The following is a 21,374-nucleotide window of genomic DNA, read 5'->3' as shown; positions in this document are numbered from 1 at the left end:
GCGTTTGTGTGTGAGCGGCTGTGTGTGTCCGCCTGCTCAGCTGTGTTGAAAGGCTGCCAGTGTCTGGTCGTCTCAGCTGGGTCTTTTTTATCTGGTCTGTTGGAGCGGTGTCAACAGCCTGAGGGGATACAGCCTAGCCTGGCATGGCGGAGCCTGGTTGGTCTCCCAGCAGCTCTGAGGATGAGAGAGCAGCAGCAAGTTGATCAGTGTGTAGCACGGCGCTGACAAGGACTTTATTCCCCATGGTGCCTCACATCTTAATGTATGCAGTCATTGGTCTTGTTGAAGGTGGGCGATATGGGCAAACTCCTGTATCACAGTATGTGAAATTTCATATTGTCATATGGATAGTTCTTATGCTCTTATGTATTTCCACACCACATATTTTTATCTACTGCTCATATATTTTATATTATGCTATTTATGTTTTTAATCTTTTTTAATTGTACATAACTTCTGGTTTTACTGTTAAGTGTCTTTGATTGTCCTGAAAAGCGCAAAAGAAATAAAATGTATTATTATTTAGATCACTATTTTTTATTGGTTTCTATCACCTCACTTAGGGCTGGACAATATATTTGGTGGCGGTGTCATGATATTAATAAAAATGTTTTTGTACTAACTAAATTTATCATGCTATAGATGTATGCAAAGTAACAGAAAATAAAGAAATGGAGACTCCTGACAGTAAATATTGTATAATACAGACCAACAGGATCTTGACAATAGGACTGCCAAGTTATTACCTGTCAAAGTAGCTAAAGAAAGAAACACTTTGCCAAGATAGGACAGCATTTATCTCGTGGGTTCCTAACCTATCTGCTGTGTTATTTCTAGTGGTTCAGCCGACTAACTTGAAAAGAGAAAGGAGGCAAAGAAAAGGTTGGAAATGTTTCGAAGGCTGTGGAAGTCCTTCCTGCCAATAGCTGGTGTCATGCAGAGCAGTCGTGGTGCGAGAACATGAGCTGGTTCAGACAGAAACATGCATTGGCAGAGGGTGTCCTGCAGTGACAAATTGGCATTGAAATAAAGGCGGAACCTTTATTGGCGCGTTGGTGCTGTCTTGACAAATGTAGGTCCCCAAGTAAATCATAATCCATCATAAAAAAAAAATAGTAGCGATCTGCCTGTTTGCATTGATGAACAGTGCTGAGTCTTCTGTTTATGGAAACAGTTAATGGTGCCACATCACAGACAGATGTGAGCTGCTAGTCGGGGCTACAAAGTAGTTTGTGCTTTCAGTCTGTAAAACGAATGCTGCTAACCTTTTTTTTAAAATCTGTTTTTCTTTCAAGATGGGCCTGGGCACCAATGGAGGTCCATTTGGGGCCCAGTCCTATGGTCAGGGTACCACAGGGCCTGGCCAGCAGCTTAACCCGCAGCAGCAGCTCCAGAACAAGGCTGCTCTTGCCAACAGCCTGCCACCCTTCCCCAATGAGCTCAAAGGGGCCGCTGTCACTAGCGTGCCAAACATGGTTAGTGCTTGCTACACATGTTGAGACCTTACCATACTGATAACACATACGTTATTAGACATATGATAAATGCTCAGACACACCTTATTTTGATACAGCCAATCAAATCTCATAAAGCAGTAACATCAGCTGCCTATGACACGCTGGCTACAGTACAATTTGGTTTACTTTCTCTTGTTCACAATCTGGTGAGGGGCAGCGCCAGCGGCCACTGAACAAATACAGAGGCTCATTTGCTGCTTGGTGGTTGTCTAGATGTGTCAGTCATATTAATGTCTCACTGCAGATAAAGCGTGTTCAACAGATTAAATACATTGCTAATGGCACATTAGGGGAAAAATGATCAAGTGAGCTTTTGCATCATGACATTTTTTAGGATGTACCCCTGTGTAAATTTAATACATTTTTACCCTTTAATAAAGACCAGTTGTTTAATAATAACTTTGTTCTTCACAGAGACACAAATAAGAAAAATACAATCTTTGATTTGCAATGTTAACCATATGTTTATTTGTGGCGTCCTGCCACAATATCAACGCTGACCACCACATATTGAATTTTTTTTTTTTTACTAGGCTTATTTAAAATCTTATTTATTTGTACTGTGGGAAACACTGAATTGCATATCTGAAGTTAAAATTACCCATTGGTATTCAACATATATTTGATTCTGCTAATTGACTGACAAGAATTTTACCTATCTACAACTGTGGTATTGACAGTACTGCAAGCAAGAAGAGTTTGAAGGCATTATTTTAACGTTTGTTTGTACGTTTCTGTGTTGTTTTTTGTCAAACCTTCAGCAGCTCCAGCAGCAGTCTCAGCAGCAGGCGGCGATGCTCCCACTGCCTGGTGGCGGAGGTGTGGCAGTGCCTTCGGCAGTCCCCACAGCTGACCCAGAGAAGCGCAAGCTGATCCAGCAGCAGCTGGTCCTGCTGCTTCATGCACACAAGTGCCAGCGACGGGAGCAGGCCAATGGGGAGGTAAGGGCCTGTGCCCTGCCTCACTGCCGCACCATGAAGAACGTCCTCAACCACATGACCCACTGCCAGGCCGGCAAATCCTGCCAGGGTGAGTTGGAGCATTAGAAACTATCGGATAATGAAATCGGATGGATAATTTTCCATTGCTGAGTTTGTACAGATGTTTATGCAACCATTTTTAGTCATACACAGCTAGGATCCACATTAAAAACAAAAAAACAGTTAAGTGACAAACAAGATTTAAGTCAAATTTTAAGATTACTGCTTCTGTTTTTTATGTTGTAGTTTCTTACATTTGATGAGCCGAAAACACATTTCTAATGAAGGACAATAAAGATACATGACTTTAAAACAAGCAAGTAATGCAAAACTAATTAGAACATCAATGGGGGGGGGGAGAACTTGAAAATGGCATCAACATAGATGGGGATTCCCCTAATGGGGAAATCAGGTGGTGGTTGGGTGTGGGCAGGTAAGATTAAATGTTGATAACAGAATGTAACGCACAGAATATTCTAACATTTTAGAAAAAGGCTGATGAATTTTCCTATTTATTTTTCATGAAAATGTGACCAAGAACTGGTGTACATCATCTCACACTTTGCCTTTTTTAAGAATAACATTTCTTAGTAGCAGCAGCCAGACAGCTTTTCCCCCCTAATGTATGTCATAATCTTATGCTAGCCATCTACATTCTGTACTAAGCACTCCTTTTTCAAAGTTCTGTATGAATGCAAATCACAACCTTAAAAGTTGGATCAGGAACCACAATCTGAAAAATCGTCTTTGGCTTCACCACATTGCCTTAAAATTAATGATGACAGACAAAGATAATAAATAAATGGTGAGGGGTTGGGTGCAGGATTTAGTTAAGTAATAATCAGTTATACTCTATTATTTGCGTATTCAAGTTTTTTTTTAGATGTCCTCCTGGTCTTCATAGGGAGCTCAGTAGCCCAGCCATCAGCAGGCAGGTTTCCCTTGACTCCTTGTTGACCATGTGTCTTTTCCTAATCCAGACTTGGCACAGGGGAATTTCAACACTCACCTCTTACAAGCCAGGTCTGCTGTTCTCCCTCCAACAATTAGTTTGTCTGCATTGGGGATATCGTCTGTTTCTGTGTGCTCATCCAGCCCCTGCTCCTCTCCTTCCTGTGTCAGCACCAGCATTGCTGTAATATAAAACAAAAACCCCTCGAGCTACTCTCATTTAAATTTGTCTCCATGTCTTTGCTCTGGCCTCGGACTTGAATGTTTAAGGTAAATCATTTCAAACCAAACATACTCACAGGCCAAGGAGTGTTAAGTGTAATGCAGTCTGTCTCTGCTCCCTGCGTGCCAGCTCATTTCCTCTTGCGCAGGATCTGCTTCTCAGTGCCACTGAAATAACTGTGGAGAGAGATTTTGTTCCCCAATACACAGTTACCATCGCTAAGATTTTAGATACGTCTGATGGCTTAGGTCATTTTCACCTGAAGGACCCTGGAGTCTGCAGTATGACTAGTGTTTGGATTGGCTCTGGACCTCAAACTGAGGCCTTTCCTTTGTTCATCACTGCATACTGAATCTACAAAAAGCCACCGACACGATAGCCCTGCTATGTTTGAGTCATTGCCAGTAGTATTGGCGTTCTTACAAAGATAATACAGTTTAATTATGTTTATTTGTGCATGGCCCTTGGCAGCTTGAAGCCCATGTAGCAATTGTATATGTGGCGGTACTTAGAAATGCCAGGCAGCTAGCAAGGCTGATTTTTAGCCTGCTTGTGATTTCTTTTCAGATTAGCTGCTAACACATTAGCCTGGCCCCAGACAAAATGAAGCGCCTCAGTTTGTACAGTCACGCACCAGGAAATATACTTTAGGTTCCCGTTCCACTTGGCCAAACCAACGGCCTTTTAACAACTGGAAAGCAGTGCAGTGAGCTGAAACTGAGATCTTTAAAGTTTTCTCTAGTTTCTCTCATTAGCTCTGGCTGTCCATCTGTCTCGCTTCCTACACAATTTGATGATGTCATTATAGCCCTAACCAGTTTTCAGCCAAGTTAAGAAATAACAAACATTCCCAGGAAACTCATGACTAACAGATATTTTTAAAGTTAAGTCAGGCCAGGCACTTAACCAAACATTTCCCAAAAACAGTGAATCTCATCTAATTAATAGTAACAACAAGTGTCTGTCAGTGTGTGCTTTTTAAAGAAACTTTATAAACTGAGGAAGTCATGTCTCAGTTGTTCAACCTGGCAGTTAAAAGTAATGTAATTTACCGTGAGTGCCCAGTCTAAAATACAGAATGCGACTCAAATGTTGGAGAGACTGCTGCTAGGATTGTGTGTACAGATAAGGAGCTGGCACAGAAACAAGATGCCCTTTCGGTCACGTGGGCACACTTTGGCTTCAGTAAACACAATACAGAACAAAAAATAAGCTAGCAAATGGCAGAGCTAAATGTGACAACCAGGGTTTCCAGTGATATTACCCATGCCTGATGAGTATTTGGTGGTGACCGACTACGTCTAACTGTCAACCCTGTGGCTCTCTCTCTTTTCGTCTCGCTTTCTCCGCAGTGGCTCACTGTGCGTCGTCCAGACAGATCATCTCCCATTGGAAAAATTGCACACGACACGACTGTCCCGTCTGCCTGCCGCTGAAGAACGCCAGCGATAAGCGCACCCAGCAGCGTAAGTACATGTAGCAGGCTCCGGCCCACTGTCGCTTAACAATTGTCAAGTCGCTGAGCGTTAACCACACACGCCAAACACTTCCATTGGCTGTACTGAGTAAACAGGACATCTAGGTCTGGGTTTACCTTACAAAGGCCTCAATCTCGGTCCTTATGGGAGAATATGTCAGTATATTGAGCTCTAATAGTAAATGACAAGAACCTGCTTCTTACTTTCCTGAAACCAGCCAAAGATGTTTGTGTGTTGAATGATTTGTCATTCAGGCAAGTCAGGCAAATTATTGCTTGGTTTGTGCTCCTGCATGTTAACTTAAAGCACTGGATGAGCACTGCATAAGTGCAGCCCTGCTGGGCTTGTAATCTGACACACATGATGAATAGGAGTGTGATGGAGGGAGGAAACAGAGTGTGTGCTAGAGGTGTCCTGCTGAGCCATTGGCTGTTGAGTTGTTTACTGCTACTCCCGACTAAACCAGAGTTTCACACTCTTCTGTCTCATACTGAAATGGCTTTTCTTTCTTTCATGTTTTTTCACTCTTACTTGTTTTTCTTTTTGTGCCCTACCATATGTTCGATCTTTCTCTAGATAACTTACATTACTTAAACTTTCTTTCCCATTCGTGTTGCGTGTCTAGTTCTTTACCCTCTGCTCAGCATTTTTCATCACTTACAGCATTCCAGTGTCAGTCTGTCTCTGTTTGGCTTGCATGTTAAAGAACATGATGCCGGTGCTTGTGTTTCTCCTGCCAACACAAACAGAGTGCAGTTTTTCTTTGTTCTGCCTCTTCTGATTTTTGTCTTTGCACAAACTCTGAGCTTTTTTAGCCCGGCCAAAGCCTGAACCCAGAAAATTATGCTAATGATCCGTCCCCTGAAGGGATTTATGCATTTATTCAGTTCACTGCTGTTTAAAGCATTTAGCCTTACATTAATGTTCTCAGCGTATATGTGACTTCATTTTGCCGGAGGTCAAAGTGAGGATGCATGTGTATTTGGTAGAACCTGTTAGGGTTAAGTATTCCACGTCTTTGCCAAGTTTTCACCAAAACAGATTATTTTTATATTCATTGGGCTTTGCACAAAGTATTAACATTTGCATTTTGTTTGTGCTCTAGCTGGTGCAGCAGTAGAGTAAGTAAGATGGTCAACATGCAAGCTGCAGTATGTTCACTGTGATTGTATTTAAGTGTTTTGACTGACTGCTGCATCTCTCTCCTCAGCCATGCTGAGCTCCCCCAATGCGGGCCTCCAGAACCCAATGTCCACAGTTGGTGTGGGCCAGCCGAGCGCTCCTACGATCAATACCTCAACCCCTATAGACCCCAGCTCAATGCAGAGAGCCTACGCTGCACTTGGGCTGCCCTACAGCAGCCAGGCCACTGGGCAGGCCGGGGCCCAGCAGGCCACGGGCCCAGGACAGACAGCAGGCGCACAGAACTCACAGGCTCAGCAGCTTCCGCAGCAGATGAGACCCATCAATGCACTTGGTAAAGCCAAACGAGCTCATTTTTATTCCTATATTTTCTGTGAGCGCTTCTTACTCACTGTTGGTTTAAAGGGGACCTATTATGCTTTTTCATATTTTCTAGCATTTCTATAATGTTACAATGTTTCAAATGATGAGGAAAAAGTATTTAAAAGAAATCCCTGTGAGCCAAAACCTCAGATATCCCCCTGTTCTAAACACACTGTTTTGAACTGTTTTTTCTACTAATGGCTCGATATGATGTCATTCCGAGACGGGTTTCCAAATATGGTCATTAGCTCCAGGCGGAGAATGGAACATGCAGACCTATCCCTGCAGCAACCTGGTAAACCATTAGACAATGGCCAATCAGAAGACAGTGGGCTCTGGAGTGGGGGGGTCTCAAAGAAACAGAAGCATAAACAGCTTGTTTCAGACAGATGCCGAAATGAGGGCCAGCATGAAGAGCCAGTATAAGATAGAAAATACTTTTTTGAACTTTGAATCATGCATAGCCACCATACAGGAGTCACAGAACTACAATATAGGGCTGGAAATGCAGCATAATAGGACCCCTTTAAGTCACTGCATCTCCTGACAGTCCCCAGGTTGAATTTTATGTAACGTAACGTGTTGTCGTCAACTCAAGTAGTTTCCCTGTGTTGACCTGCTCTGTTCCACTCTGTGTGTCTATACATACGCGCGCGCACACACACACACACACCCCTCAGCGGCCCATCTGCCCCCCCAAAGCAGTCAATCTAGGACAAACATTGTGCTGCTGTCATCCTCTTGCACTCTAGATGCTGTTTAAAGTTATTAATGTTGGATTACTATTTCTAATTTCATGGGCTATTTGGAATTTTGGGATAATAAAAATAATAATTTTTAAAAATACAGCGTTAAATTTCAAAGTTTAATAAATGAATGATATTTCCTAAGTGACTAATTTTGTTAAATAATCATGATCTCAATATTGACTTTTGACACAATCGAGCAGCCCTAGTATAGAATACTCTTCAGACACGGCAGCCATTGTAGGCCTTTGAGCTCGAATTTGCAATTGAGGTGGTGCGGTTTGCTCACAGCTTTCTGTATTTACAGGTAATCCGATGGCTCTTGGAGGTGCGACAATGGGCATGACCACTTCAGATCAGACCAACCTGCACACAGACTCCCTTCCCAACACACTCAACACTAACAAGTCAGTCCCTGCCAGTGACTGTATTGCATTTCTGTAAATAGCATCACAGAGTACGGTGTAGACCTGTTTTTTTCATGAAAAGCGCTCTGAGATAACTGTTTTGGCGCTATATAAATAAAATTGAATCGAATTTGTTGACCCTAAATATTTTAATTGCAGTAACTACTTAGAATAGACACTGCTCAAAAAAATAAGGGGAACACTAAATTAACACATCTTAGATCTGAATGAATGAAATAATCTCATTAAATACTCCTTTCTTTACATAGTTGAATGTTCTGACAACAAAATCACACAAAAATTATCAATGGAAATCAAATTTATCAACCCATGGAGGTCTGGATTTGGAGTCACACTCAAAATCAAAGTGGAAAACCACACTACAGTCCAACTTTGATGTAATGTCCTTAAAACAAGCCACCCCACACTATTACTGACCCACCGCCAAACCGGTCATGCTGGAGGATGTTGCAGGCAGCAGAACGTTCTCCACGGCGTCTCCAGACTCTGTCACGTCTGTCACATGTGCTCAGTGTGAACCTGCTTTCATCTGTGAAGAGCACAGTGCGCCAGTGGTGAATTTGCCAATCTGGCAAATGCCAAACGTCCTGCTCGGTGTTGGGCTGTAAGCACAACCCCCACCTGTGGACGTCGAGCCCTCATACCACCCTCATGGAGTCCGTTTTCTGACCGTTTGAGCAGACACATGCACATTTGTGGCCTGCTGGAGGTCATTTTGCAGGGCTCTGGCAGTGCTCCTCCTGCTCCTCCTTGCACAAAGGCGGAGGTAGCGGTCCTGCTGCTGGGTTGTTGCCCTCCTACGGCCTCCTCCACGTCTCCTGATGTACTGGCCTGTCTCCTGGTAGCGCCTCCATGCTCTGGACACTACACTGACAGACACAGCAAACCTTCTTGCCACAGCTTGCATTGATGTGCCATCCTGGATGAGCTGCACTACCTGAGCCACTTGTGTGGGTTGTAGACTCCGTCTCGTGCTACCACTAGAGTGAAAACACCGCCAGCATTCAAAAGTGACCAAAACATCAGCCAGGAAGCATAGGAACTGAGAAGTGGTCTGTGACCTGCAGAACCACTCCTTTATTGGGGGTGTCTTGCTAATTGCCTATAATTTCCACCTGTTGTCTATTCCATTTGCACAACAGCATGTGAAATTGATTGTCAATCAGTGTTGCTTCCTAAGTGGACAGTTTGATTTCACAGGAGTGTGACTGACTTAAAGTTACATTGTGTTGTGTTCCCTTTATTTTTTTGAGCAGTGTACAAGTTCACTACACCCAATGCAATTATGACGGTGCAGTTTCCTTAAACTATATATAACCACTATATATAAAAACAAAGAAATAAAAGTAGTAACTTGGTACCTTCATCTTGTTCCACCTCCAGTCAGCTGCTGTCAGATGGCTCAGCTGTGGGCTCAATGGGCAACCTACCCACAGCAGCACCCATCTCTGCCACGGGCACCAGGAAAGCGTGGCATGAGCACGTCACTCAGGACCTGCGCAATCACCTCGTACACAAACTGTAAGTGCATATACCTGTGGAGAGACAACAGTTTGAGAAGGCTTGTTAGTCTCCTGACTGTCTTTTGACTGTTTCCAATGTTTTTAAACAGTACAGTAGTAGAAATTGCCAGAGATATTCATTGCTGCAAATTCTGTCTACTTGCAGAGTACAAGCCATATTCCCTACCCCTGACCCGGCAGCTTTGAAGGACAGACGAATGGAAAACCTAGTGGCCTACGCCAGAAAGGTAGAGGGGGACATGTACGAGTCAGCTAACAGCCGGGTAGGTTTTCTGAAACTGGCATTAAATAGGGCTGAAGTTTATTTTTATCAACTTTCACCATCTCTATGTCCCCCTTCCCTCCATTCAGGATGAGTACTACCACTTCCTTGCTGAGAAAATTTATAAAATCCAAAAGGAATTGGAGGAGAAGAGACGCTCAAGACTACAGAAGCAGATAATCAACCAGGCACCTATTGCTGCCCAGGGGACCCAGCAGCCCGGCCTTCCCCAGCCCAATGCCTTTGGCCCAAGGCCACAGAGTGAGTACAGTAGCCATGTTTCCATCCAATTGTCATGCGAATTTTAAGCGTACTTTTGAAATATCGCAAAAAAGAAATTGCGAAATGTGTGTGTTTCCATCAGCTGGTTTGGAGTGAATAAACCAGGCTACGGCAAGCGTCGTTACGTCAGTAGTTGACGTTACACGTGGCTGTAATAAACAAGACGTATGGGTTCCAAACCAGAAACAAAACCAGTTGCTTGAACCTGATAGCAAGTCATCTCAGAAAAATGGAGAACGGTCCTCAGAAGTGTTTCAAGCGGGCAAACTGCTACCAGCCATGTCTCTGCACGTTATGGGAATATCTGGTGTTACGCTGAGTTTTGCATGCCTCCGAGAATTGCATGCAACTCTAAATAATGCATTTAAACGCTGTAATATCCTTTGTGGGGTTTATCAATGGGGAAAAATTATTCTAAGGATGTAGCCTATTCTATGAACGTTTAGAGTCGTTAATATTTTATCACACTCAGTAGAAGTAGCATTCATTGAGATTCAGCAAAAATATGCGGTGATAACCCTGTTTGATCAGTGTGCAGAGCAGAGTATTTCAAAAGGACCTTTTAGAGGTGAATGCATAATTCGGCAGAACAGATGATGAAGGCTACATGCCGAGATTTGCATCCACCTCTTTTCTCAGCACAAATGAGCGTTAACAGCCATGAGGTTCATGAAATTCTCGGCAGGTATGCAGAACTCTGCACAACCGGGCACGACGCTGATAGCCGAAACAGCTGATCAGACGTGAGTTACAAGTTTGCTACGTCAGAAAAAGTGTTTCCGTCTCCCATTTGGCGCATTTATTCATTTTCAACAAAGGCAAAAACCACCTCAAGTGAACGTAAAAACTTATTTGCGAAATTAATTATAAATTTTTTTTATTTTGCCGTTTCCATCAACCTTTTCTAATACGATACTTAAAAATGCGCATAAAAAAACGTTGATGTTTACTAGGCTTACGGCGTTTCAGGTAAAATCTCAAATTATTTAAAAGTCGAACATTTTTAAAATGAGACACATTTCGGAGACCCATTTATGTCCCTGGTATACATGAAGTACCTGATATTCAGTTTATCTTTATATAGAAAAATCTCTTTGGATAAAAGCGTCAGCTACATGAGTAAATGTTATACTGGGGTAGAGACATCTTTTTAACATATCTGGTTGTATTAGGCCACTGCTTGAAATGTTTCTCGATTTGTCAGGTACTTTTATTCACTGACAAAAAACACATTCTCATCTGGATATTTGATCTGCAGATGGTGTATTGGTTTCTAAATTTAATTTCCACTAATGTATTAGAGTTTAAAAGTACATATACAGTGTTTCTCACAGAATTAGACTCTATTTGTGATAGTAGCTGATGGGGTGGGGGAAAGGAGCCACCTTCTTAAATTAATTATTAAATAATACCCTATATTTGTGTTGTCACGATACTGGAATTTCTAAAATCGATACAAAACCTTAAATAGCTATTTTGAATTTTCAATACCATAGGGGAAAATTGACATTAGGACATACATAGCCTTTTAGATTTATATTCAATGTTAAACAAGGCTACAACATGACAACGAAGTATAACTTTTCTTACCTAGAACTACCAGCAGAGAACATCTGAATAACTGTAGTAAACATTAACAATAATTAAAACTTTTTTTACATTAATAATGAAAACAATATTCTTCCTGGAAAACCAATGCAATCTTATGCATTTTCAGTTAACAAATGAGTAAATAAAATTCAAATGTAAGTAAGTACTGTTCTTAGACATGCTCGACAGAGGTGAGCGAGAGTGATACCCATTAGGCTACTGCAGCGCCTCTCGGAACTGAAACCAGTGGCGTGGGTCTCTGCACTTGAGCTATTCAACTGGAGCGAATGAGACGAGTGACGACAAGATGGAACTGGATATTGCCGTATATCCAGCCACTAATCACATTTTCAGTAGCTTGATTAAACTTGTATTCTTGAAAAAAGTTGAGAATAAGTAACACTTCAATGGAAATCAGGCAGTGGAGGTGCTGATTGAGTGTTTAACTTTGGTCATTACAGCTGCTTATGTTGTTCTTTAAGCTGTCTTTTTGTTCAGTGTCTTTTCTTTTTGCTTTATAGATGGACCTGTTCCTCCGCCCAACATGCCAAATCAGATCATGAATCGCATGCCGGGTTCACAAGGTACGTCTCAGATGTCGCTTGTTGCATGTGGTATTTTCATGTAGACACAGTCAATTAAAACAACTGGAAGTCAGAATGCAGAGCAAGACATGCTTATCATAATGCAAACAACACATCTGGGAAAGTCACATTCCTAAGCAAAAGGCACGGGGTGACTAGCAAAGAAAAAAAGCATAATGGAGAAAACAAGATGTGGAAGCTGTAACTATAAAGAGGAACTTTGGATGTAAAGTTTTGTCACTATTGTGGCATTGTGTAGTGCGCTCCTTTTTGAGATGTATGGTTCATTTCTGAACATTGTGGTCCACTCTTCTGTACAGGAATGAACCAGTTCAACCACATGACTCTGCCCACCGCCCAGATATCCCAGGCACCAATGGGAGCCCGAGCAGCCTCACCGATGAACCACCCACAGCAAATGAACATGAGCTCCGTCCCAGCGGTGAGGAGGGCTGGGGGCAGCGGGGCAAGCAAATCACAGTGTATACACACACACACACTCTCTCTCATAAGTAACATGAGCTAACACCCAGTCGCTGGTGAATTCATATGCTGGCTGTCTGCACAAGCGGCTCCAGGCTTATTAAAAATGCAGTCAACTGCTCTGGTCATGAGAGGCCGGTGAGTTTTAAGATGGACGAGGCACTGCATCAGGTAGACATAGAACCAAAAGCAAAATACCTGCTCTTAGTGGAAGCAGGTACCTTGTAAACAAAAGCAGAAAGCATGCAGTTCCAGTGTCGTGTTTAGCCCCATTGTGCCAAACGGAGCTTTTGGGAACCCAGGTGTTGGTAAAAGCCTTTGAGTCTTTACAAAATCGTTTGTCTGATTACATGCCATTTTGGTGAATTTAAGCCTTGTGTAAAAGAGAACTTTACCAATGCAGCGCAAGAAACATTTACATTTGAAACTAAGGGAGGCAGGTTCATGTGGCTTGTGGCCACTTTAGGTTTCACTCGCTTATTACTTGTAGAGAGACAAGTATTAGAGATTACAGCCTGACCGATGCATATTTCCTTAATCATCAGCCCAGGTAATTAATAATTAAAAGCTTATGAAATGCAAAATTTATGCCCTTTCTTGAAGCCTCATTTAACATTTGACATGGGCTGTTTTCACACCACAACCCAAATAAATTAGGTAATAATGGTTTCAAACATTAATTAGTAAATGTTTTGAATTGTATGTGAAATAAAATAATGGTGTCTTTTATGGAGGACTGAAATGAGATGTGATAGCATGTGCAGTGCACTTAAAGAAAGCACAAAGCTGTTGATTTATACTTTATACACAAAAAACACTGCTGCAGCCCTTCATCCACAAACACAAACATACTCGTATTCCTTATTGTAGATGAAGCACCTCATTGTACACCATCACTGCATAATTATGAAACTGGAATGGCAGTAATGTGATTGATCTTTGCCACGACCCGTGCTTCTGGTTTGGTCAGTGGTCACTCTGCTCTTAGTAAAATTCTTCTCCTGCCATGTAGATGGGCATGTCTCCCTCCAGGATGCCCCAGGCACAAGGCATCATGGCCGGACACGGTGGTGGTAACATGGTAGGCCAGACGGCCAGCCAGGGACCGTTTCTGGCTCAGACCCAGTTCCCTCCAGGATCAGCTGCAGTTGCTGCACCGGGCGCCATGAATGTCCCCGTGGGGCCTGGCATGGGCCAGCCACCTGCACAGGCTGCCGTCACCCAGGTGAGACATGAAGACAGACGAGGGGTGTGGAGCTGTAGTAAACCTAAGCTGCAGGCAAACTAAACTAAACTCAAACTACGATCACCAATCATACTACGCACTAATTGTTCTTAAATTGTTGTGAAAAAGGTGTTCTCTAAACCTCAAATTATTTGTTTGTCTGTTTGACCTAATGTCTGTATTTGTCTGCTTTCCGTGTGTGTGTGTGTGTGTGTGTGTGTGTGTGTGTGTGTGTGTGTAATTGTCTGTCCGCCTGTCCTTTGTGTTTGTCCTTCTCTCCAGCAGCAGCAGCAGAGCGCTAACCTACCCTTGAATGCACTTGGCCCCTCGCTGGGCCCTCAGCTAGCCTCCTCCCAAACCCCCTTGCACTCCACGCCTCCGCCTGCTGCCTCCTCCGCCTCCACGGCAGGGGGGGCCACTAACCTGCCGCACCCCCAGCCCTCCAGTCGCAGCTCCACCCCCACCCTCCCTGGCCCTGCCCCAGCCCCGGGTGCCACCCCACCCCGCCCCACCCAGCCCCAACCCCAGGCGGAGGTCCCCGCGGCAGCACTGACGCAGCCCCCGCCTCAGCCCCCTACCACACCGGTGAGACCGAGACCCTCCGCATGCCCTCCACTCTGACCCCCCCCCCCCTTCCCCTGCAAACTCCCATCCCTGTGACTACCATGTACCACCCTGTCCCATCCACATCCACCTTTCTGTGTGATAACTGCATCTTCACCATGTTTGTAGCATCCATCACAAAGGGAACGTTGCCTCTTTCAATGAAATCAATATGGGACGTGTTCATCTTTGTCGTGGCCTCAGCCCTGCATGCAATAAAACAGTTGATCTGTTGCCAACACCTCATCTTTTTCTTTTCTTTCTCTGCCTCTATCCCTCTGTGTTTCAGCTGTCTCAACCAGGGGCCAGTCTGGATAACCGGGTGCCCACGCCGGCCTCGGCGGCCAGCGCCGACCTGCATTCACAGCATATCGGTGCAGACCTGCCTGCCCAGGAGGTCAAAGCAGAGGCACACCTTGACCAACAGGAGTTTGAGACTGCTGGCGGAAAAACTGAGCCCAAGATGGAGGTGTGTTGAAGCCATGTGTTCAAATACACGTAAACTGAGTCTATTGATTGAATAGTGCTATTTTTAACTTATCTGTGCATTCTCTTTTCAATGAGCTTACGTCACCTGAATAGATCCTTCTATATATTCATTAGTTCATATTTGTCTGGTGTTACTCTCTGAAATTTATTTGATAAAACCCAACATGATTGATATATTTCTCCTTTCACCAAATAATTAGATTTTAAAGTCAAATGCATCAATCTGGTGCACTTTGAGAGCCAAACACAGGTTTCTGGAGGGCTTTAGGTGCTGTGGTTGCAGTGGGGGTTAGGGTTAGTTGTTTGTCCTCCCCAGGAAAAATGTGATGTTTGACTAAAAGCTATGCATTCTCACATACTTTTAGACTATTATCATTACAGTGTTTATCAAACACCAAACACATGTTATAGTTTGTCACATTACACTCAGGTGAAACTAAGACTAGAGACAGCTTTCATTTTAACTTGTTCATAACAATTTGCTATTAGCTTAACAAGCATGCTGTTGTTGAGTAAAACAACATCTGCAGTCAAAGCAGGAAGCTGGAGCTTAGCCACGCCTACGGTTAAACACGCAGAGGAGAGGGCAGAGAAGCTAGCGTGACCATAAATGACCCCAAAACGTGAAGGAGAACTGTCAGCAGAGTTTCTTTTCTTTCAGCGAAGTCGCTGTGAATATACACTTAGGCGCTGTGCATCATTACAGGATTTGTACAGATTTATACATGGCTCTTTTTTTTTCTCAGCTGACCCCAGGAGGATTTTATGAGAATTGTAGATATATTTACATTTCATTATGAAACTTTGGCGAGACAAATTAGACTGTAAAGGTAATTAATGGGAAACAAATGGAGAAAATGATCTTCATTTGTGCAACTGGAGAATAAGCTTCATCCAGGTTTTGCATGTTTATACAACTTTTAGTATATAGTTAAATCAATTATGTAATTTATAGTAGGGATGCTCCCACACAACGGTATTTGTCCTGAAACAGACCTCCTAAAGCAGCTCGGGTATCAGCCACCATGTGATCAGTAAACGTGTAGTTGTCAATACCATTATGAAATTCTGTGTTTAACACTATCAGCAAGGTCCAAAATTAGCACATGCTAAATGTGTGTTGGTAATCTTTGTCACATTTCTCACCCCTGATGAGTTTGCATCCCTGTGCATCCTTAATTTTGAGGAAAGTGTTACTACCGCACAGCGACTCCAAGCCACAAAATGTATTCAAATAGATGTCCCATGTCAGATCTTTTTGTGACGGCTGCTTTTTAAATGGCCTTGCACCTTCGTGATGTACGTACAATTATATTCCATCATCCTTAATTTTGAGAATTTACCAGATAATCAAGAGAATTAGAATTTCAAAGAATGCACATGTAAACTCCTCACAGTGACACACAGTTAACGTCTTGAGAGATAAATCAACAAATGAGAGACTATTGCCATCAGTCATCCAACTCTTTTGAGTGTTAAGGTTTAAAACAAGACCGTGGCATAATGAGTCCTTTGCTTTTTTTTGTCTGTAGACTGAGGAAGACTCTGCTCCAGCATTTGTAAAGAAGGAGGAGCCAGAGGAAAAGCCAGAGCCAATGGACGTGGAGGAGAAAAAGCCTGAAGTGAAGGCAGAACCCAAAGAAGAGGAAGAAGGTGGAGCCAACAGTACAACCTCCTCATCCCCCTCTCAGTCACGGAGGAAAAGTGAGTTTAATGTCAAGCCATGAATAAAACCTGTCTATGACTGACTGAAACAAGTTCCCCTCATTAAGCAAAGAAGGTTTCCGTCATTGCCAGTAATGTTAACAGCCACTCTGTGCCAAATGTGAGACTTAGCCATGACTTATTTTAAGTTTCATCAACTTCATCTTACAATATTATTAGTCAGGTACTGAGTCAGAACAAAGTCCAGACTTTTTGTAAGCCTTCTTTAATCTTGCCAGCACTTCACACAAAAGATGACCGGGCTGTGCACCTGTTATATACCTGACAACTGATGACCCACCTGAAGGCCACCTAATGCAACGTTTACAGTTGATTTAAGGCAAGGAGACACGGGAGTCAATATGAGAAATAATCAAAACTGTTGCACAAGAATTGAGCGAGCAATGTACTGGGCAGTTGGGTTTTAGTTGTTTGAATCTTTAACAATTAGAAACAGGATTTACGTTGCTGTTGTTCATGAACAGGTCGTACTCTGTAGTGTCCAGGGAGTCTGTCTCGGAGCAGGGTCAGCGTATGCTGAGGCGCACAGTGTGCAGAAGTCGCAAACTTTCTGCTGAGTCAGTAGCTACAGTCCTCCAAATTTCATGTGGCCTTCGGATTAGCTCAAGAACAGTGCATAGAGAGCTTCATGGAATGGGTTTCCATGGCCGGGCAGCTACACCCAAGCCTTACATCACCAAGTGCAATGCAAAGTGTCTGATGCGGTGGTGTAAAGCATGCTGCCACTAGTCAGTAGAGCAGTGGAAACGGGTTCAAATCATGTGACAAATCATGCTTCTCTGTCTGGTGATCCGATGGACAAGTCTGGGTTTGGTGGTTGCCAGGAGAACAGTACTTGCCGGACTGCATTGTAACAAGTTTGGTTGAGGGGATTATGGTGTGGGGTTGTTTATCAGGGGTTAATGATACATTTTTTATTTATAGGCGCCTTTCTGAACACTCAAGGTCACCTCACAAAACATAATAAAACAGTACAGCAGTAATCGATAAAATTAACAACTATAATTACAGTGCATAAAATCAGAGTACAAAAAACTGGAAACAAAGATTGAGAGAGTGATCACGTGGGATATGCCATTTTAAAAAGATGTGTTTTCAGGAAGGATTTAAAAATGGAAAGTGAGTCAATGTTGCAGATGTCTGGTGGAAGAAAGTTCCAGAGACGAGGGTTAGAGCGGCTGAAGGCTCTGGACCCCATGGTGGCACGAGCAGGAGGTACAGTGAAGTGAATAGAAGAAGACCTAAGAGTACGGGTGGGTGTGTTAATATGAAGGAGGTCAGTGAGGTACCGAGGTTATGAATGGCCTTGAAGGTAAGGAGCAGAGTTTTGAAATCAATGCGGTATTTAACTGGAAGCCAATGAAGCTGCTGAAGGACAGGAGTAATATGAATAATACAAGGGGTTCTGGTGATGATACAGGCAGCAGAGTTGTTTTATGTATGGATTTGAGAGGAAGACCAACGAGAAGAGAATTACAATAATCAATGTGGGATGTGACCAGTTTGTGAACGAGAATGGCTGTATTAGTGGGTGAGAGACGGTCGGAGGCGATTAATGTTAGTAGAGGGAAGTATGCAGACAGAGTGACTAATTAATGATTATAATGTGAGCTTGAAATGAAAGTGTGCTGTCGAGGATCACACCCAGATTCTTGACCTGAGGGGAGGGGGAAGCTGTGGAGTTGTCAATGGTAAGAGGATATGGTGCCACCTCGGTTTTGTCACTGTTCAGTTTGAGGAATTTGCAAGAGAATCAGGATTTGATTTCCGTTAGGCAATCAGAGAGGGAGGTGGGTGGGAGGGATGAGGTAGGTTTGGTGGACAGGTAGAGCTGGGTGTCATCCGCATAGCAGTGGAAATGGATGTTAAAATTTACGAAAGATATGGCCAAGAGTAAACAGATAGATGATGAACAGAAGAGGCCCCAGGACAGAGCCCTGGGGAACACCGGGAATGACAGGGGATAGCTCTGATTTGAAATGTTTGAGTTGGATGAACTGAGTGCGGTTCAGAGAGAGATGATTTAAACCAGTCCAAGGGTGTGTCAGTGAAACCAATAGAGACTAATCTGTCAAAGAGGATGTTATGAGAGCTGGTGTCAAAGGCTGCACTCAGATCAAGGAGAATGAGAATAGTTATAGAATCAGCTGCCATGAGAAGATCATTGGTGATTTTTACCAGTGCTGTTTCTGTGCTATGGCAGGGACGGAAAGCAGATTGGAATTGTTCATAGAGGTTATTGTCAGACGTGTGCATGGACCTGATATGCAACTGTTAGAATTTTAGAAAGAAAAGGTAGGTTAGAAATAGGACGGAAGTTGTTGAAATTGTTCAACAACTGGTCTGCACCAGGTTTCTTAAGTATTGGAGTTATTGCATCTGATTTTAGAGATGAGGGAAAAATACCAGAGGTGAGAGAGCAATGTATAATGGTAGTTATTTGGGAAGAGAGAGAGGGTAAGCAGGCTTTTACTAAGACGGTAGGAAGAGGGTCAAGCTGACAAGTAGTTGATTTCGAATTTCTAATAATGTCCAATATTTCAGCAACAGAGGGAAGCGAGAAACTTGAAAATGAAGAAGAGGTCTTGAGAGAACTGAAAAAGACGGACTGTGAGAGGTATTAGTAGTCAGTTGCTGGTGAATCTTGTGCACTTTGGAATAAAAAAATGACATTAAGGAGTTACAGTGAGCAGATGAGTACAGATTGTTCAGATTGGGTTGGGCTTGGCCCCTTAGTTCCAGTGAAAAGAACTGTTAATGCTTCAGCATACCAAGACATTTTGGACAATTTCATGCTCCCAACTTTGTGGATGGATGGCCCCTTCCTGTTCTAACATGACTGCGCACCGGTGCACAAAGCAAGGTCCATAAAGACATGATAAGCGAGTTTGGTGTGGAGAACTTGACTGGCCTGCACAGAGTCCTGACCTCAACCTGAAACTTTGGGATGAATTAGAGCAGAGACTGTGAGCCAGGCCTTCTCGTCCAACATCTGTGCCTGACCACACAAATGTGCTTCAAGAAGAATGGTCAGAAATTCCCATGAACACACTCCTAAACCTTGTGGACAGCCTTCCCAGAAGAGTTGAAGCTGTTATAGCTGCAAATGGTGGGCCAACTCCATATTAAACCCTACGGATTAAGAATGGGATGTCATTAACCTTCATGTGCACGTAAAGGCAGGTGACCCAAAACCTTTGCCAATATAGTGTGTATGACAGAGGTCCAGCATAGAAAAAGTCCTCTCTCTTCTGTATAGTTAGTATCTTTGTTTGATCATTTACAGTTCTGTTGCCTTTCCATTGTTCATTTTTCAGTCTTTAAGCCAGAAGAGTTGCGCCAGGCTCTGATGCCGACTCTGGAGTCTCTCTACAGGCAGGACCCTGAGTCGCTGCCCTTCAGACAGCCAGTAGACCCCATGCTTCTGGGGATCCCGGTAGGTAGCACACACATTGCACACATAATTTACAACAAAACCGTTTAATAGATGAAGTGTTGCTGAAATTGTGAAATGTTGAACAGTTTTGGTGCATAGACATAATTCATTTGCACTATTTTAGCGCTTTGGTCTGTCACACTAACATTTTAATTTGTCCTTCTCACCCAAGGACTACTTTGACATCGTTAAGAACCCAATAGACCTGTCCACAATAAAGCGTAAGCTTGACACAGGCCAATACCAGGAGCCCTGGCAATATGTCGACGATGTCTGGCTGATGTTCAACAACGCCTGGCTCTACAACCGCAAGACGTCGCGTGTCTACAAGTACTGCTCCAAGCTGGCCGAGGTGTTTGAGTCAGAAATCGACCCAGTCATGCAGGGCCTGGGATACTGCTGCGGGAGGAAGGTGAGGTGAAGGGGGCGGGTAACAGTGACATTAAAGATACATCGAGTTGATTAGGTTAGCACTGACTGGTTTTGTCAGTTAGCCATAAAGTTACTAAAAAATTCACTTTAACTTTTGGATTTTGTTTGGTTAAACACGCAGAAACAGTTTGAGTATTATTTGAGTAGTACGGTGAGTATTTTCAGTCATTCACTAGGTGAGTGCTTTGTCCATATTCTGTTCACATCTCCCAGCACTAAAGAAGAGAAACCTTAAATAATAAACCTCTGACTGATTAATCTTCCTGCTGCTCAATAAGGATTTATTGTTTGAAAATGTTTTGACCCTTTTCATGTCACTTGTTTCTACAGTACGAATTCTCCCCTCAAACCCTCTGTTGCTATGGCAAGCAGCTCTGCACCATATCTACTGGAGGCACATACTACAGTTACCAGAACAGGTACGTGTGTGTGTGTGTGTGGATAAATGTGCGTGTTTGTCTGTGTATATCTATGTGTGGCTATGAACTCAACTATACTGAATATTTAGTCTAGTTTAAATCCTCCCATACGCATCACACATTTGCATACACAGTTGTTTATTAAGTGTTTTGATGGGCAATAAATGGAGCCATTTGAACTGTATTACCCATCCCCTGCAGCTTAGGATCTGTTCCTCTGTAGCTCTAGAGGGACCACAGTGGTCCAGGCAGTAGTGTCATCCTGACAGCTCCGGCTTTAATGGCCCTGACTCGTGGTCCAGGCACGGCATGGGTTGCCTAATGGTTTTTCTCATAACATTTATTAACTGCCAGGTTGCAGCATGGCACATGAAGGGAAACACTCTGAAAAACCTAAACCCAAAAGAGCATCAGACACTGATGGCAACAAAGCAGTGTCTGAATATATTTATTTTTCTTTTGCTCAGCATCTATTGAGGGACTGAGTGAATT

At 43.2% G+C, this 21,374-nt stretch overlaps 1 protein-coding gene across 4 annotated transcripts in view; it reads left to right on the top strand.

Moving 5' to 3' along the window:
* crebbpa (CREB binding protein a) overlaps positions 1–21,374 on the top strand; it is a 47,289-nt gene that overhangs the window by 16,368 nt on the left and 9,547 nt on the right. The window contains exons 3-19 of one of the 4 annotated variants that reach the window (XM_038713982.1): positions 1,296–1,475; positions 2,282–2,546; positions 5,024–5,137; positions 6,360–6,626; positions 7,709–7,808; positions 9,213–9,350; positions 9,498–9,615; positions 9,704–9,875; positions 12,008–12,070; positions 12,391–12,512; positions 13,566–13,778; positions 14,061–14,363; positions 14,671–14,850; positions 16,403–16,574; positions 19,913–20,031; positions 20,204–20,443; positions 20,794–20,882. In XM_038713982.1, coding sequence (XP_038569910.1) covers positions 1,296–1,475; positions 2,282–2,546; positions 5,024–5,137; positions 6,360–6,626; positions 7,709–7,808; positions 9,213–9,350; positions 9,498–9,615; positions 9,704–9,875; positions 12,008–12,070; positions 12,391–12,512; positions 13,566–13,778; positions 14,061–14,363; positions 14,671–14,850; positions 16,403–16,574; positions 19,913–20,031; positions 20,204–20,443; positions 20,794–20,882 — 2,855 coding nt within the window. Of the gene's footprint in view, positions 1–1,295; positions 1,476–2,278; positions 2,547–5,023; positions 5,138–6,359; positions 6,627–7,708; positions 7,809–9,212; positions 9,351–9,497; positions 9,616–9,703; positions 9,876–12,007; positions 12,071–12,390; positions 12,513–13,565; positions 13,779–14,060; positions 14,364–14,670; positions 14,851–16,402; positions 16,575–19,912; positions 20,032–20,203; positions 20,444–20,793; positions 20,883–21,374 lie in introns of all 4 variants that reach the window. The other 3 variants (XM_038713981.1, XM_038713980.1, XM_038713983.1) reach the window with 3 other exon arrangements.

The sequence above is a fragment of the Micropterus salmoides genome, unplaced genomic scaffold, assembly GCF_014851395.1.
Source record: "Micropterus salmoides isolate LMB-PRFRI ecotype aquatic unplaced genomic scaffold, ASM1485139v1 Ms_hic_scaffold_12, whole genome shotgun sequence".
NCBI classification, from domain to species: Eukaryota; Metazoa; Chordata; class Actinopteri; order Centrarchiformes; family Centrarchidae; genus Micropterus; species Micropterus salmoides.
This window is presented reverse-complemented; position numbering and strand designations above follow the sequence as displayed.